The sequence below is a fragment of the Frieseomelitta varia genome, unplaced genomic scaffold (genome assembly GCF_011392965.1).
Source record: "Frieseomelitta varia isolate USP_RPSP 00005682 unplaced genomic scaffold, Fvar_1.2 scaffold_932, whole genome shotgun sequence".
Lineage (NCBI taxonomy): Eukaryota > Metazoa > Arthropoda > Insecta > Hymenoptera > Apidae > Frieseomelitta > Frieseomelitta varia.
In genome coordinates, this window is record NW_025110737.1 from 100,257 (window position 1) to 115,602 (window position 15,346).

The 15,346-nt window shown below is 31.1% G+C and overlaps 4 protein-coding genes across 12 annotated transcripts; 2 read left to right on the forward strand and 2 right to left on the reverse strand.

Moving 5' to 3' along the window:
• The first annotated feature begins 1,065 nt into the window (after positions 1 to 1,065).
• LOC122537807 (phosphoserine phosphatase) lies at positions 1,066 to 3,206 on the forward strand. Of its 2 annotated transcripts, none has more exons than XM_043671401.1 (6): positions 1,066 to 1,376; positions 1,521 to 1,655; positions 1,717 to 1,862; positions 1,941 to 2,102; positions 2,167 to 2,215; positions 2,608 to 2,697. In XM_043671401.1, exons 1-6 carry the CDS (start codon positions 1,237 to 1,239, stop codon positions 2,693 to 2,695), a joined length of 720 nt encoding a protein of 239 aa, XP_043527336.1. In that variant the 5' UTR covers positions 1,066 to 1,236; the 3' UTR covers positions 2,696 to 2,697. The 2 variants fall into 2 exon arrangements, with proteins under 2 accessions (XP_043527336.1, XP_043527337.1); XM_043671402.1 differs by lacking the exon at positions 2,608 to 2,697 and adding an exon at positions 3,126 to 3,206 and having other exon boundaries at positions 1,067 to 1,376.
• LOC122537800 (ubiquitin conjugation factor E4 A) lies at positions 2,732 to 7,417 on the reverse strand. 3 transcript variants are annotated; one of them, XM_043671381.1, is made up of 15 exons: positions 6,678 to 7,417; positions 6,189 to 6,581; positions 5,779 to 6,105; positions 5,494 to 5,687; positions 5,296 to 5,406; positions 4,985 to 5,185; positions 4,780 to 4,897; positions 4,529 to 4,705; positions 4,300 to 4,445; positions 3,987 to 4,136; positions 3,620 to 3,863; positions 3,381 to 3,543; positions 3,101 to 3,305; positions 2,845 to 3,010; positions 2,732 to 2,768 (listed from the first exon to the last, which is right to left on the reverse strand). In XM_043671381.1, the coding sequence occupies exons 1-14, from the start codon at positions 7,239 to 7,241 to the stop codon at positions 2,869 to 2,871; spliced, it is 3,135 nt and encodes a 1,044-aa protein (XP_043527316.1). In that variant the 5' UTR covers positions 7,242 to 7,417; the 3' UTR covers positions 2,732 to 2,768; positions 2,845 to 2,868. The 3 variants fall into 3 exon arrangements, with proteins under 3 accessions (XP_043527316.1, XP_043527317.1, XP_043527315.1); XM_043671382.1 differs by having other exon boundaries at positions 2,833 to 3,010; XM_043671380.1 differs by having other exon boundaries at positions 2,756 to 3,010.
• A 216-nt stretch (positions 7,418 to 7,633) lies between these two features.
• On the reverse strand, positions 7,634 to 12,030 carry LOC122537801. Of its 6 annotated transcripts, XM_043671387.1 has the most exons (8): positions 11,667 to 12,030; positions 11,000 to 11,087; positions 10,775 to 10,922; positions 9,111 to 10,693; positions 8,845 to 9,030; positions 8,403 to 8,575; positions 7,924 to 8,033; positions 7,634 to 7,798 (listed from the first exon to the last, which is right to left on the reverse strand). In XM_043671387.1, the coding sequence occupies exons 2-8, from the start codon at positions 11,060 to 11,062 to the stop codon at positions 7,743 to 7,745; spliced, it is 2,319 nt and encodes a 772-aa protein (XP_043527322.1). In that variant the 5' UTR covers positions 11,063 to 11,087; positions 11,667 to 12,030; the 3' UTR covers positions 7,634 to 7,742. The 6 variants fall into 6 exon arrangements, 5 of the variants coding, with proteins under 5 accessions (XP_043527322.1, XP_043527320.1, XP_043527319.1 ...); XM_043671385.1 differs by having other exon boundaries at positions 9,111 to 10,922; positions 11,000 to 11,084; XM_043671384.1 differs by having other exon boundaries at positions 9,111 to 10,922.
• Positions 12,031 to 12,411: 381 nt separating this feature from the next.
• On the forward strand, positions 12,412 to 15,147 carry LOC122537805 (probable ATP-dependent RNA helicase DDX52). Its single transcript, XM_043671394.1, has 12 exons — positions 12,412 to 12,600; positions 12,682 to 12,918; positions 13,037 to 13,219; positions 13,305 to 13,560; positions 13,632 to 13,704; positions 13,804 to 14,007; positions 14,085 to 14,175; positions 14,249 to 14,371; positions 14,437 to 14,587; positions 14,665 to 14,740; positions 14,827 to 14,988; positions 15,078 to 15,147. Exons 1-12 carry the CDS (start codon positions 12,514 to 12,516, stop codon positions 15,130 to 15,132), a joined length of 1,698 nt encoding a protein of 565 aa, XP_043527329.1. The 5' UTR covers positions 12,412 to 12,513; the 3' UTR covers positions 15,133 to 15,147.
• Positions 15,148 to 15,346: the final 199 nt, after the last annotated feature.

The following is a 15,346-nucleotide window of genomic DNA, read 5'->3' on the forward strand; positions in this document are numbered from 1 at the left end:
TTTTCTTTTATTTTTTTCTATCGATGTTCAACATGTTTTCTTCAATCTTTTCTTGCTATCGATGTATCTTCTTTGCTGTTCCGCTCATTCGAAAAGTACGCGCACCGCTATTTGGACGAAGGATATTCTGCCATCTACTGGAGCGAAATAAAACAGTTTTAACCATCCGTAGATGGCAACGTCTTCCACCACTGACGAAGTATGTTTTGTCTGTGTCTTCCACCATACGTGCGAAATACAATCTATGATATGCATATATCTCATGTGTGAATTCAATAAATAATTCTCGGGCCAGGTGTGGCTACACTGTCAATATCTTTTGATTCTAATTCCCATTACTAGTAGCGTTGCGGTGCAAAACCTGGCTAAATCGGTACAAGATGCGATACAAAAATGGTAATGGGGTCCCAAGACCCCACGAACTTAGGCCAAAAAAATACATTACATGTTAGATCTAACCATATACTTCGTCTATGATACAAATTTACAAATTTTATTCATTAGATCAAAATGTACACTCAAATAATGTTGAATTTCTCGTCACGTTTTCGAAATCCGAATTCAAAACGTAAATATAATCGAAGGAACACTCCACACAGTATTCTGTGGGCACATTGTTTCGTACGTCCTCGTACTTGGAATGATTATGTAATACTGTATATTGTATCTGTTTGAACGCAAAAGAAATAATAGAATATTTTTCCTGCTGTTCCTGTGGTTTCTTATTATTATCTCGTAATTGAATAAAAAACGTTCAATTCTTAAACAGTCATTATCTATTTCATTATATAATGATTTATATAACGCGATATTATTTCTTCTTTCACAAGAATTTTCGTAACGTAATAATTATTCTGTGGTAATATTGTAATTCGATAAGATAAATGACGTTTAACTTTGAAAGCCATTCGTAATTTTCTAAAAATACATACACACATATTCCAAATAATGTATTATTTTGCAAATAAAGAATTTTGTAAATAAATATCGTAATAAACTTCGTATATATTTGCTATCAGTTATCAATAATCAAAATTGACCAACGACACAAGTACGTATGTACAATAAGTAATTACACACACGCGTGTACGTATAACTTACATGTACATAGATATCTTTGTTTAATGGCATAACTTTTAGAAAAAGACAAGTTCTGATTATTAATATAGTTTGATACGCAGTGACGGTGAAATTTTGTAATTTATGGTGAACTATTTACCGAGTTGTACGGAATAAATGGCCAATTTAGATAGATTACAATTGATATGGAAGAATGCGGATGCCATCACTTTCGACGTCGATTCGACTGTGATACAAGAAGAAGGAATTGATGAACTTGCAAAATTTTGTAAAAAAGAAAACGACGTACTTGCCCTGTGAGTTACTATACCTTTCTTAAACTTCTATACTTTCAACTTTGAAAAGCATCTCCTCCCATTATTTGCCGATGATCGCTTTGACATAAACAAAAACATCTACGTGTATGCGTACGTATGTACATCGTTGAAAATGACTTTCAGAACAAATCGGGCAATGCAGGGAGATCTGACGTTTCGACAGTCTTTGACGGAAAGGTTGAACATTATAAAACCAAGCTTTACACAGATAGAGCAATTCCTGGCTTCCCGCCCGTTGAAACTCTCGCCCGGAATCAAGTAAGAAATAATTTTTAAGTTGGCAAGAAATCATTACAATTGAACATTGCGGAAATTTCAGGACTTTGACGACAGCTCTACAAACTCGTGGAAAGCAGGTGTTTTTGATATCGGGCGGATTTCGTTCTTTAATTGCACCGGTTGCTGCGTTTCTTGACATTCCATTAGAAAATGTTTTCGCGAACAGACTTAAATTCTATTACACAGGTTGCTGTTTATTTATACCGGTGTTTTTAACAATTTGATATAACATACCTAGATATTTTATGAAATAATCATTTGCAGGGGAATATGCAGGCTTTGACGAAGATCAACCTACCGCGGCAAATGGTGGTAAAGCAAAAGTAATTGAACATCTCAAAAATGAAAAAGGAATAAAGACTGTTGTTCATATTGGTGATGGAGTGACAGATTTAGAAACTACTTCAGTAGCAGATTTGTTCATAGGTATATCTTTTAATCACCTTAATTCTTAGTTTGTTTTAATATTTAATATTTTCTCGATACGCAGGATACGGTGGAAATGTAATCAGAGAGAATGTCAAACAACAATCACTGTGGTATGTTACTGATTTTAATGAACTTGTCACTATTCTGTAAACAATATAATGCTTATAAATATTGTGACACTTGAAAAATTTTAACAACCACGTAATAGAGAATCAAAGTTTTACCAGTACTAATTTTTTATTAGTACTCTGTTAAAAAATTAACGTTAATCATGTATATCAATAAAACATGATACTATTACACAATATATATAAGTTCATTCGAATGACAGAAGTTAACTTTATTCCAAATTCATCGATAATATTTACTGCGTTCAAACTGAACGAAAGAAATTTAATAACGCGTAATATTATATAACAACAACGTTTAACTCTATGCTTATATTGTTATGTACGCTGTTACGAGACAATTTGCATGAAATGCAATATTAAAAATCTGACAGGATGATGATAATTACAGCACACAATTTGTATCTGTACATATCTACGAGGATTCATATAGAAAAATATATACTTCTCTGTAAGTTATGAAACAACGAAATTTAAATCAAATAACGTAAAACATCAGGTTTGTTCATTAATCATATTTTCTCATATTCATTACCTGAAATCATGAAAATTAAATTTTCATTAAAACATTTGAAAAATATTAGACGTGAAAATTATACTTTGTAATTTACTGATTATGTTTCATTCTTTGGTAATCAATGGCAACTCCTCGTTTTCTCCTGCTTTTTTTGTTGTATCCATTCTTGTACCCTACGCTGAAGTTCAACATTTGATTTTACCATGTCCATGGTAAGAGGAGATCGGTTGAACGGATCGGTCTGATCGCTTAATAAGTGCCTAAACAGGATTAATAATAGAAATACAGAATCAAATACACTGTATTTTAAAAATTGTAAAAAATAATCGTAATAGCAAAGAAATATTAACCTTGCAATGGTTTGACGATCTATAGTTATCCTTGATGATGGGAGAACAACAGGATCTGTCATCAAAGTAGACATAATTGGATCAAGAAATTCATCGGGAGCATCGATTAAAATTTCGTCTTCCTCCTTCTTATGACTTGCAGCTGCCTCGACATTTTTTGCAAATTGATCTAAATCGCCTAATATACCCACGCCACCAATACGAACTGAAATTTCATTTTATAAAAATGATATACTAAGTGTGTTACTGTATACTCTAACGATAGTAATATAATACATACCAAGAACATTATCAGCCAATTTGAAAAGTTCTGGACTGTATGAACGACCGTCTTGTGAAACAGCAAGCGTAAAAGATTCATTTTGACTAAGATTTATATAAATTTCGCATATATTTAATACTAAATTTGCTGGATTGAACGCATATTCTTTCTGACCACTAACCTAAAATTTAAATGATAAATTAAATTTATTGTAGGGTTTAGATAAAAATATTTAATAATTAAATTTTAATCGTTACCTTCAAATTTTTTTTATTTGGCCCAACCAATTGGAGTAACAAATAATTAAGCATTGAAGCAATACGATCCACCATTGTTGGATGACAAAAGATAGATTTTATTTCTGTAGTTAACATTTTTAATGTGTATATAGTTTTTCTGCCCAATATATTGTCAAATCGAGCAATCATTCCAAGATGTAAGAGATAATGAGCCTGTTGATCACGTTCATGTTGTGGTAACAGGTTCCATTCTCCACTCTCCCTTTTGATTGAAATTATATTTCATTAAGTTTATTTATTAAATATAAAATCTATAAAAGCTTGTAAACTAGAATTACATACTTAATACTCAATTAATTACGTACTTAATACTCAAATTGAATACCTTGCTTGAATCAGTTGTTTTAATTGAGCCATACTTGAGAGTGCTTCATCTAATAGGAAAACTGCATCATTCATTAAAAGATTTATAAAACGCAAAAATAATGGAGGTTGAGCTGCTTCCATATTGGCTTCTGCCTCTTCTGCCAAAGAACTGTATAAATAAATATTAAATTATAGAATTATTCCGACGAAATTATTGTTATATAACATCATCGTTAATATAAATTGTACTGTCATTATAAAACATAAATGGTATATATAAATAGTATAAGCGTTAAAACTGAGAAAATATATTATTTTTGTTCTTTGCTTACATGAAATTATTACGATGTTCTGGTAATTTCCACAAATACTCCATGACAACATACATTGGTCTCCGATAATTAAACTTTTGTTCAAATTGCACACTTTGCCCAGTCATTTCAATGCTCACAAACACTTTAAGTAAATTCGGAACAATCTAAATGTATAACGCATGATAAAATAAAGTTATATTCCACGAGAAAAAAGAAATATTCTTAGTTTAGGAACCATATTACATACATATTGCCTATATGGATGTGTAATAAATAATTGTTCTCTATGGAATGTTCCTAAGCTTGGTGTTACAGGGTTCATAGTTTCATCGCTTGTAGGTAAAAGAGCCTCTAAGCCTTCCGCCAAACGAGCACGTAAATGAGGATTATATAAACGTTGTTGAGACTCCATTAATACTATGATCTGGCGTCGTATAGACAATTATTTTACTAAATTTCACATATTTTTACTTTTTTAATGTATTTTTATTAGCTCACCTCCGTCAGCACAGGTGTCAAGAAAGATGGCCCTTGTTCTTCAAAAACATTTGGATTTAAACGGCGTAATAAATACAAAAATCTAATAGTATTTTCTACTACAAATTCAGGAATGCATCTATGTAGTAAAATAAAGTTATTGTTAAATTTCAATTGCAGTTATTAATATAGTCGAAAAAAACAAAGTTAAATATTTAAAAAATACCTCAGAGTATCTGGAACAGTTTCTGGCAAAGGAAACGTCACTTCTTTACATTCCTTTGGAATGTAATCATTTTCTGCATTTTCTCCGATCTTTACATCATTCAAGTATACTTGTACTAACCAAAATGCTGTTGTTGCATGAAATTTTGCTAAGAGTTTCAACATATCTGGTACTAAAAGGCTTGCTCTTAGAGACAGATACCTGTGAAATTCAAAATATAAATTGTACGTAATAAACCATACGACACAAATATTTTATGTGATGGAAAACGAAATATTTTTCTTTTATTCTTAAGAATCACAAATATATACTTGGTCATTTCTTCTTCCATGCGTTGCGTTATTATTTCAAATACTTCAGATCTGCCACCATTCTGTGCATCTTGATACACTCTTTGTATTCTTACTAAATCCTGGTTTGTTCTAAAGTTCAAAATATAATTATTTTAATTATTAACTTTTTTATTAGAAATATTAATTGAATAGGACAGAAAAATTTGAGAGCCAAACCTTAAAAGTTTGTCTAACACTACTCTATATCCAAGGTCTAACGCTCTATGAGTTAAAAAGAAGCATTCAGTAGTAAATCCAAATGCTTTTGCAACAGGTCTTGCACCACCTTCTGACATTGGTATCAAACAAGTTTCCGAGGACATCCCTTTTAAATGTATACTTGGATTTGCACATTCATCTTGATCATTAATCTAAACAATTAATATTTTTATAAAGTAGAATATTGTTAAAAATCAAACCCAATGATCTTAATTATAAGCCATCTTTTTTTTGTAAACTCACATCTACAGCGCAGTATGTTGGATCAATTTTAGGCACTTTGGAATCGTTTTGTTTAATGCAAAATGGTTGACAAAGACGCAATAGCATATTTCCTAAATTCAACATAAAACCATCAGAAACACACAACATTGAACTGAAACTAACATCGTTCTGAGCATTCCAAATTTTTCCTCTATTTGCATTAGAATGAAGACAATTGCCTATCCATTGTAATGTTAAATGACGAACCTCCTTTGAACACTTTAACAATAAGTGAAAGACCTTTTGCAATGACTCATTTAATGCATCTAAGGCTGTCCAAATGTTTCCTTCAACAGTAGCTGAAGTCTATGATACGGAATATATATAAACATTGTACTACATGTAATTTATCTCTTTTTTATTTTTTTTATTTTTTCCACGGTACTTGCCTGTTGCAGTGGTTTCTCAAAAAAATAGAATGGCTCTTCTATTGTTTTTGGTAAACAGCTCAAGCTGAAAAGCGCACCTAATAATGTATCTGCGTATGCCCGGCCTTGATTGTTTCTAGGAGTACTATGATCAATAACTAATTTGGCTAAGGGCTCTATCGAGGAAAAAAGATTTAATATAGTAAACCAATATTGACGAAAAAGAACAAGATTACTTTGTGCCGCTTCTTTGTAAATAATATCAAGAATAGGATTGAAAGATGCAGCTATTGCATCTGTTGCATTCTTTTCATTTTCATTTTGTAATTCTGACACAATACCGTTCACAAATAGTATAAATTCTAGCTTGGGCCCAGTTTCATCTATACACAACGTAATAAACTGCTTGTGAATCTGCGAAAAACAAAAAAGGAATTGAATGACATCAGTTGGCTTAGTCTTTTGATATTTTCAGTTTTGTAAAGCACGAGTTACTAAACATTGATGTACCTCTTGCTCTTCAAACAATTCTGACTCCTGTAGCGCAACGCTTGCATTTTGCAATATAACCTGACTTATTTTACAAAGGACATCAGACAATTCAGGCTCGTTTTGATACTGTTGCAATCGACAATAACTCTCAAACAGATAAGGTAGTACTTGCTTCTCCGTTGTATGAGGATCGGTGAAAATCTGCTGAGAATCTTCTGTTGGTATTAATTTAGACTCGAGGTCAGATGACATTAACCGTTCGAAAATTGCCTGCTCGACTGTGTCGACATTGACGAAAACCAATCTCTGTTTTTGGTGCACGTTTGCTTCTGATCTGTGTAACGTTATTCCAAGCACATCGCTGAGAAGACGATTAACCTGATCGTCGATTCCCGAGTCTTTGGAACTTTGAAAATTTTTCGCCCCCACAGCATTGTCAACGTTCTCGTCCTCAAGTTGCGTAACGTAACTAATTCTGTTACTTTCGTTGATAATTGCCTGACTCTGAGAGGAGAATGACACGGCATCGTTGATAGTTGAAAACAACCCAGCGAACGGATTGTTATTCACATTGTCACACATGGTTCTCTCGTTAGTACTCAATCACAATTGCTGCAAGCATAATTATTCTGAAAACAAGCTGCTACGATTTAATTTTCCATGTGAAACTGTCACAAAATAAGCCAAAATATTCTCCTGGTTATTGCACACTGATCTGTATTCGCCCGTCATAGAGCGGCTGTACGTGTGCGCACGCGCCTGCGTATACGTGCGCGCACCAGCAGTTGAATGACTCAAATTTTCTGTAAAATATTATCACGCGTACTTCTATTATCGATTTACCAATGCGTTCTCCTTCTTGCACGTTCGTAAATTTTAATTTTATATTTAAAATCAGACACAAACTGCCTGTTTCGTTAAACTCATAATGTTTACCGCATAAACAATCTATGCGAATACGAAAGTCAGTCTTATATAAAACAAATTTATTAAAAAATTCAGGCACAACGTGGAATTGGTTTACATATTTTTAACGCAATGTACATATATTAAATCAATAATAGAAGGCACTGTTGTATTATTTTACCGCCATGGTTTTCGCACAGTCCCTGCGCTGGTACTCCTTTTAATGGTCTGACCTGCAAATCACAAATTATTGATGAAGCAATCGTGTCAATTGTAGCAACAAGCTGAGCATTGAACTGAGATTGCAACGAAAATACAAATCTAAGTGAATATTCACTCAGAAATGGAAATAACTTACATAAAATATTTGAGGAAATGAGCCTGTCCTTAATATCTGAAGTCCAAGTTTGACATCTAGATCTAGATGAACATGAACGAACAAACGAAGTTGGTTGATATTCTTCCATCCTACCAGCAGAAAAACAATAAATAATTGAAAACTTATGTATTATTGTTGGCTGGCAGTTTGAGCAACAGCGTAGGATGCTAATATAAAAATATGATTATTTCAGAACCTCTATTTGTTATAAAAGAAAGCTTGAATCTGAAGAATATCTATATGTTGAAGATAAAAATTATTTCTACAACGTAAAATGTACATACTATGTACTAATTACGTTTACTGATAAAGCAAATTCATTTAACACAAGTGTGTAATAGCAAATAATGAGACAATTTATTTTTCAATAACATAACTTTCTACATTACAAAGAATTCATAAAAATTTCTGCAAAAAAAAAGAAAAAAAACAGTAAATTTTATTATGCAGAGTCATACTCCTTTAGTTTTTTCCTGGCTAAAGTCCGCTGAGTTGCAAACGAATAAGATCTTGCTGATGTTGGACGTTCTATGCGAGATTGTTTAATTTCACGATCTTGCGCTATTACTTGCATTCTTTTCTGGGGATTTTGGGCGAACAACTCCACTATATTCATAGAGGCTGCGTCGCACTTTTGAAAATTATAAAATTCTGATGAATATCTTTTGTTTTCAAAATGTTTTATAACTTATTAAAATAACGATAAAATTAATGTTTGCTCGTCATCTAATTTTTTGGTTTGATCACCGTCGAATAATATAAATGAAAAGGGAAAATTTTTTTCTTCAAATTCTACGACGGTGGAAGATAATAAATTCTTTAATAATATTATAAAAGGGATTATATTAAATAATACTTTTTTGTTAAATGCTTAAATATACTTGCCTACCGAGACATTACCTGTAATTGAAGCCGATGTAAGAAATTAAATTCTGAACGATTAAGAGGTGCATCAACGTGAAGTTTAAGCATGCAATGCAAAGCTTCTTTATATGTGTTTTTTAAAGCAATCACACGTTCAGTTCGCATCATTCTACGAACTAAATAGCCTCTTGCGTATGCGTTTATTACATTTGCTGCTTTAATCTGTAACACAAGAATAATTTCGTAATTTTCATCACTCTTCAAATGAAAATCTAAATACAGAATATGTATGTAACGCCTACATGTTTAGTCTCATATATTGTTCTATCAGGGATTGGTACATGCGTAGTTTTACTATCCAAAGGAAATAATTCTCGACTAACGTTTGAACGTTTATTTGTTTCACTTTTTTTCAATAATCTTTCTTTATAATTTTCTACGTCATTTAATTGCATCTCAGTATCTCTTCTTTTTATGTTCTTCACAGAATTATTAACATCAGACGATAGTTCAGTTTCCACTGACTGAGCCGTACGTGAATATCTAGTAGAACAAGGAATATTATCATAATTCATTTCAGGATAAATATAATTCAACGGACATGAAGCTATTTTTATATTATCTTGTGAATGCTCAATTCCATTCTCTTGCTCTAAGTTATTTTTCAATCCTGTAACATTTTGCACATTGTTTTCATTGTTATTCTCAAAAAACTTATCGTGATGAGTAGTAATTTCATTGAAAACAGGAGACAGAGTATTCTCAGAAAGCAAAGAAACTGAAATTTCTGGAAAGGACTTTTTGATCTCAGTTAACAAAAGAAACTGTTGATTTTCAAATTCTTTTTGAAGTAATGTTTGCTCTCTGTGTTGGCGAAACATTAATTCAGCCATTTGCTTCTTATGTATTTCCTGTACCTTTTTGTAAACTGTTAAAAGTTTATCAGACGCGGCAGTAGACTTTAATTTGGAAATAGAGTTTTGTATATCTGTATCTCTCGAAAGTTTTGCCATTAAATTATTAGTCGTAGAGATGTTGTTTTGCTCGTTTAGATCTTCTAAAGAACAACCGAGTTTACATACTGGATCAAAAGTGCAGGAACTGTTATATTTATTCCATGATTGTAGTCTTTGTTCGTTCCCATTATTATTATTCGCAACATGTTTTTTATCTTGATTAACTTGTATATCGCTATTATCAATATGCTCTTTAGCTAACATTGTTTGAATACAATCGACAGATTTTGTCGACGGACATAGTACAATGGAAGATTCAGATTTTGCTTGCGCGGAAATGGATTTGCACATTTTATGATCAACATTGGAATTAGAGTTTCTTGTAGGACCAGATTCTTTGCTTTTAGTTTCATACTCCCATTCAATTTTAGCTTGCGCGACAGTCCATTCTTTTCGTCGATTTGCATTTCCGCACGATGTTGGAACATATTCTGAACATGGAACATAAGTTGAATTAGCTAACTCCATTTGCATGTGTGCCAATAATATTGGACTTGGAGTTTCTAACACATAGGAACCTTGACGTACTAGTTTAGGAGTGTTTCTTGTATTATCTAAATTACTCTCTGGAAAATCTTCATTTCCATTGTAGGTAACATTATTCAGTGTCAATGGAATAACATTTAATGTCTTAGGCACTTCTGGTTTCCAAATACCTGATATCGTTTCTGTACTAGATTTTATTGAAGCTGCTTCATTCAAATGATCAGTATTGAGACTTGATTTTGATCTTGAAACGGTATCGGTAGTTAAATTTAACTGATTTTTAGGCTTATATCTCAAGTTTGAATCTTTGCTAGACTGCAAAGATTTCTCTAAATTTTCGTTAGAAAGCTTTTTGAAAGTTTCCATTGGAACATCATTTGTATCTGTAACATTAGTTTCATTATAATTATTATCTTTGTATTCAAAAGTAGTCTCTCTTGAATTCTCTCTTGAACCATGAACACCTTTTCTAGATTTTGTATCCTTTAATTCTCCTGCAACTTCTCCTGTATCATTACATTGTTTACCAATACGTGAAATGTACAATTTCTTTTCTATGTTTATCGCACTTTCTCTGTAAATGGATATTTCTTGTTTAATATCTTTAGTTATCTGAAAAAGATAGATTTTATTGCAAAATTAATTTAAAATAAAAATTATGTATAACATGATATAATTGATGTGCATACCATTGGTGGTAAAATAGGAACTCCATTAATCTTGATACATGAAACATACGAATGACCCTCCATATTTTTAACTTTTTAAATACATCTGCTAGAAGTAACAGTAAATGTATACTCAAAGGAAACAGCTGCTATTCGAAGAAAACTTATTAAAAGGAAATTAGGATGCTGAAGAGAACAAATGAAATGAATTTTCATATTAATAAAGATTTCACATTGATAAAGACAATATTATTAATGGCAATATATCAATATCATTAATATTATAAAGATAACATTCTGTTTATTACTTAAAGATGTGAACAAGGTAATTAAATGATAGTTTGCTAGTATGATTCAAAAACAAAAATGGAATAAAATATCAAAAGTAAATTAAAGTTTGGGACTGCATGCTCGAATATGTATACGCATGTATATAAAATTATACCGTATTAATTTGATTATTTATTTGTTTACATATACCAATCTTCTGATATATCATCATCTGTACAATAGCACGTAAATAAATAAATAACAATACATCACTGAAAATTTATTTATTTCAATACATGCATATATAATTTGCAAACGCAATGTAATGTAACAATTTCCTTTATTGTAACATGTCTCTTAAAGATTGATTTATTTAACAAATTTGTTTATGAAGATTCATTACATTTCACGTACTTACTGTAACTTTGTATTTTTTAATAAACATTCTATCCAATCGTAACGCGAACATTAGAAGACGATTGTTGAATATATTTAACGTTATTTAAATAAATAAAAAGTGGATATGCATCTCCAGTTTATTCGTACAGTCCATGGATATCAATGTATCGATGATAGTATATCGCGATAAACTTTTAAGAACAAAAATTTCATTGATCATTTATCCATTCTTTTTCCATGCTTATGAAAACATTAACTTGACTTTGACTGTTGTTTACGATTTAGCCAATAGGCAGGAATAAGTATGTACGCATGTGGATAGCAGTAGATGGAGTCGTTGTTCTGTCGACAACCTGTTTTACATACATACCGACGTTAATAGTTCAGATTCAAAACTCGTGTCATGTGTCGTATCATTGACATTGATTAATCATAGGATATGATCTCATTGTTATGGACACTGCTATAAATATTTACTCACGTTTCTCATATTATCGAATCTGATCTTTTTGAATAATGAGGAGTTTATGTACGATCGTGATTCTACAAATATGATCAAATTGGTGTTTAGATACAATCAATGAGGGGTTGCTGATGATAATGGAACAAAGGATTTGGGTAGGTGAAAAAATTGTGCGTTTTATCTCAGAGTCGCTGCCTAGATTCGTCAGTAGGGCTTGATGGCAGCGACCTCTAAAAACTCCAGAACACTTGTAATTAACCGCTAGGCTGAACAGTCACAACCCATCTTAACGGTGTTTCGCATGCTGGGATTTCGACGGTAGGCGCATAACCACGTGCGGTTTGTGTTTGTCAGTGTTCAAATTTCGTACTTAAGGAAGCACAAGTCGCTACAATCAAGAAAAATGGATGCGTATGAACTTTTTCGAAAGCTGTCTACCGGCGTAAAATTCGATAAAAAACGTTTTCAAGTTGATGCGGAAAGATTTCAGGTATTGTTTTTTTCTTTTTTTAACTAAAATTTTAACTATCTTAAACAAATTTTAATGGCATAACCATTTTATTTCGTACAGCTTGTCAATAGGCAACCTGAGAATGAGCTTAATGATAAAAAACGAGTTATTGAAGTCTTTAACAGTATAAATCATTCAACGTTATGTGGAAAAAGAAAACATAATGACATCGAAAAAGAAACTGATAATATTAATGAGCCGATATTGCTCGAGGGAATGCCTGTGTCTAAAAGTCAGAATAAAAGGTGTAAAGTACCTTTCACTGAGGAGAAACGATTAAAGTTAGAAAAAGAAAAGGTTCTCAATGTTTTATTAATATAAAATTATTGTAATTAATATATTACATATTATGTATAATATATTATATATTAATATAAAGGATTTTGCTTTAATATATTATATTTTTTTTTTTTAGATCAACCAACTCCGTAATCAACATCGCATAAGTGTTACGGGCAATCGTATACCTAAACCTATCACAGAATTTAGTGAGTTATCAACTTATGATGTATCTAGCAAATTAATAAACAATATTATAAATTGTGGTTATGAATGTCCCACTCCAATTCAAATGCAAGCTATACCTGCCATGTTACAAGTAAGATTGTCACATTTATTATTGAAATTTTATCTGCACCAGTGTTTTAGCCAAAAGTAAAACATTGATCTTGTCACTGAATTAGGGCAGACAAATATTAGCGTGTGCTCCAACTGGATCTGGAAAAACAGCTGCATTTCTGGTACCCATAATTCATCACCTAGGTGGACCAAAACGAAAAGGATTCAGAGCCGTTATATTAAGTCCAACAAGGGAATTAGCAAAACAAACATATAGAGAATGCTTGCGTCTTAGTGAAGGATATGATTTTAGAGTTCATATCATAAGTAAAATAAATCAAGCATTAAACAAATATGGACCAAAGAGTTCACAGAAGTTTGGTTAGTATAAATTGTAAAGAAAATTATGAACAAAATAATTTAATGTGTAAATGTATTTTCATTTGTTGCAGATATATTAGTCACTACACCAAAAAGAATAATATATTTGTTGACTCAGGATCCACCAGCTATTTCTTTTAGCAAGTAATAAAAATAAAGTAACATAATATAATTTAAATATTTTACTATATTTTAATCTTATTAAAATTATATATAATGCATAAGGTATTAAAAATTATGTAGTGTGGAGTGGCTAATTGTGGATGAAGTAGATAAACTTTTTGAAGATGGAACAAGATGCTTCAGAAACCAATTGGAAACAATTTTAAAGTCATGTACAAATGAAAATTTACATAAAGGAATGTTTAGTGCAACTAATACTTCTGTAGTGTCTAAATGGTGTAGACATAATCTAAAAGGTCTTATAACAATTACTGTTGGACACAGGTTTGATTTTCTTTCTTTATATATATAAAAATTTGTTTTTTTTAACAAATAATTACTGATATTATATTTTTTAATAGGAATGCCGCAACGAACTTAGTAGAACAAGAATTGTTATTTGTTAGCACAGAAAGAGGAAAACTCATGGCACTAAGAAATATTATTCAAAAGGTACTACGTTTATTTATTGATATACATATTAATATATCAAATCTATTTTAATAAATTATTGCTTTTAATAAAGGGAGTATTGCCCCCTGTGTTGATATTCGTACAAAGTAAGGAAAGAGCACAAGAGTTATTTAACGAACTTATCTATGACGGAGTCAACGTGGACGTTATTCACGCTGATAGAACACAAATGCAGGTATATTTTACATATATGATAACTTATTAATCAAATACTATCAAACACATTTCTCTTTTTTTTAGAGAGATAGTGTTGTACGTTGCTTTAGAGAAGGAAAAATATGGGTTTTAATATGTACAGAATTAATGGCAAGAGGTATTGATTTTAAAGGTGTAAATCTTGTTATAAATTACGATTTTCCACCATCTGCCATTTCTTATGTTCATAGAATCGGTATGTATTTCGAAATTTAATAAACAGATTACATATCACAAAAACTCCAAACTCTTAACACATCCTGTTTTAAATAGGTCGTACTGGTAGAGCTGGACATAGAGGAAAAGCAATTACCTTTTTTACTGAACAAGATACTACAAATTTGAGAAGGTAAAGGTTTTAAAATATAATACCAAAATACATAGTATATTAAAGTATATTAAAAATATAAGTACAAATAATTTTTTATATTTTAGTATAGCGACTATTATGCGAGAGTCTGGATGTAATGTTCCTGATTATATGTTATCCATGAAAAAATATAATAAAATGGAAAGACGAAAGCAAGAACGCAAAGCTCCTGTTAGAGCGAAGATCTCAACCGTACCTACATTCAAACGTGATAGAAAAAAAATGAGGTATAGTACAGTTGTACTTTTTTCTAGTAAATATCTAATAATTGAAACATTGTTTCTCATAATTATTATTCTTTATTTGCTTGTTATAGAAAAAATATAAAAGGAAAGAAACAGGAGTTAAAAGGTGGAGAAAGAAAAGATTAAAAAATTAATAAAGAATAATAAAAAAATAGGAGATACAATTTAAAGAAAAAAGTAGAATGAATAAAGAAATAGTTTTATTTTTATAAAAAAGGAATTAAAAATATTGGAATAAATTGTAAGTAAAAGTAATAATTTTTATACGTACGTAATGTTATGTAAGCATGTTAATTGATGCATGATCATTGTTTTAAAAAAAGAAAAACAGATAAATGTA

What these genes read in the sequence shown, in the direction of transcription:
- LOC122537805 (XM_043671394.1), top strand. Translation starts at nt 12,514, where the DNA reads ATGGATGCGTATGAACTTTTTCGAAAGCTGTCTACCGGCGTAAAATTC. An exon ending in CTATACCTGCCATGTTACAA is followed by an intron (nt 13,220 to 13,304) that starts GTAAGATTGTCA and finishes TCACTGAATTAG; the next exon opens with GGCAGACAAATATTAGCGTG. An exon ending in CTGATAGAACACAAATGCAG is followed by an intron (nt 14,372 to 14,436) that starts GTATATTTTACA and finishes TCTTTTTTTTAG; the next exon opens with AGAGATAGTGTTGTACGTTG.
- LOC122537807 (XM_043671401.1), top strand. Translation starts at nt 1,237, where the DNA reads ATGGCCAATTTAGATAGATTACAATTGATATGGAAGAATGCGGATGCC. An exon ending in AAACTCTCGCCCGGAATCAA is followed by an intron (nt 1,656 to 1,716) that starts GTAAGAAATAAT and finishes CGGAAATTTCAG; the next exon opens with GACTTTGACGACAGCTCTAC. An exon ending in AGTAGCAGATTTGTTCATAG is followed by an intron (nt 2,103 to 2,166) that starts GTATATCTTTTA and finishes CTCGATACGCAG; the next exon opens with GATACGGTGGAAATGTAATC.
- LOC122537801 (XM_043671385.1), bottom strand. Translation starts at nt 11,062, where the DNA reads ATGGAGGGTCATTCGTATGTTTCATGTATCAAGATTAATGGAGTTCCT. An exon ending in TTCCTATTTTACCACCAATG is followed by an intron (nt 10,923 to 10,999) that starts GTATGCACATCA and finishes TATCTTTTTCAG; the next exon opens with ATAACTAAAGATATTAAACA. An exon ending in TACATCGGCTTCAATTACAG is followed by an intron (nt 8,576 to 8,844) that starts GTAATGTCTCGG and finishes AATTTTCAAAAG; the next exon opens with TGCGACGCAGCCTCTATGAA.
- LOC122537800 (XM_043671381.1), bottom strand. Translation starts at nt 7,241, where the DNA reads ATGTGTGACAATGTGAATAACAATCCGTTCGCTGGGTTGTTTTCAACT. An exon ending in AATTGTTTGAAGAGCAAGAG is followed by an intron (nt 6,582 to 6,677) that starts GTACATCAATGT and finishes TGTTTTTCGCAG; the next exon opens with ATTCACAAGCAGTTTATTAC. An exon ending in ATTGGCTGATAATGTTCTTG is followed by an intron (nt 3,306 to 3,380) that starts GTATGTATTATA and finishes ATGAAATTTCAG; the next exon opens with TTCGTATTGGTGGCGTGGGT.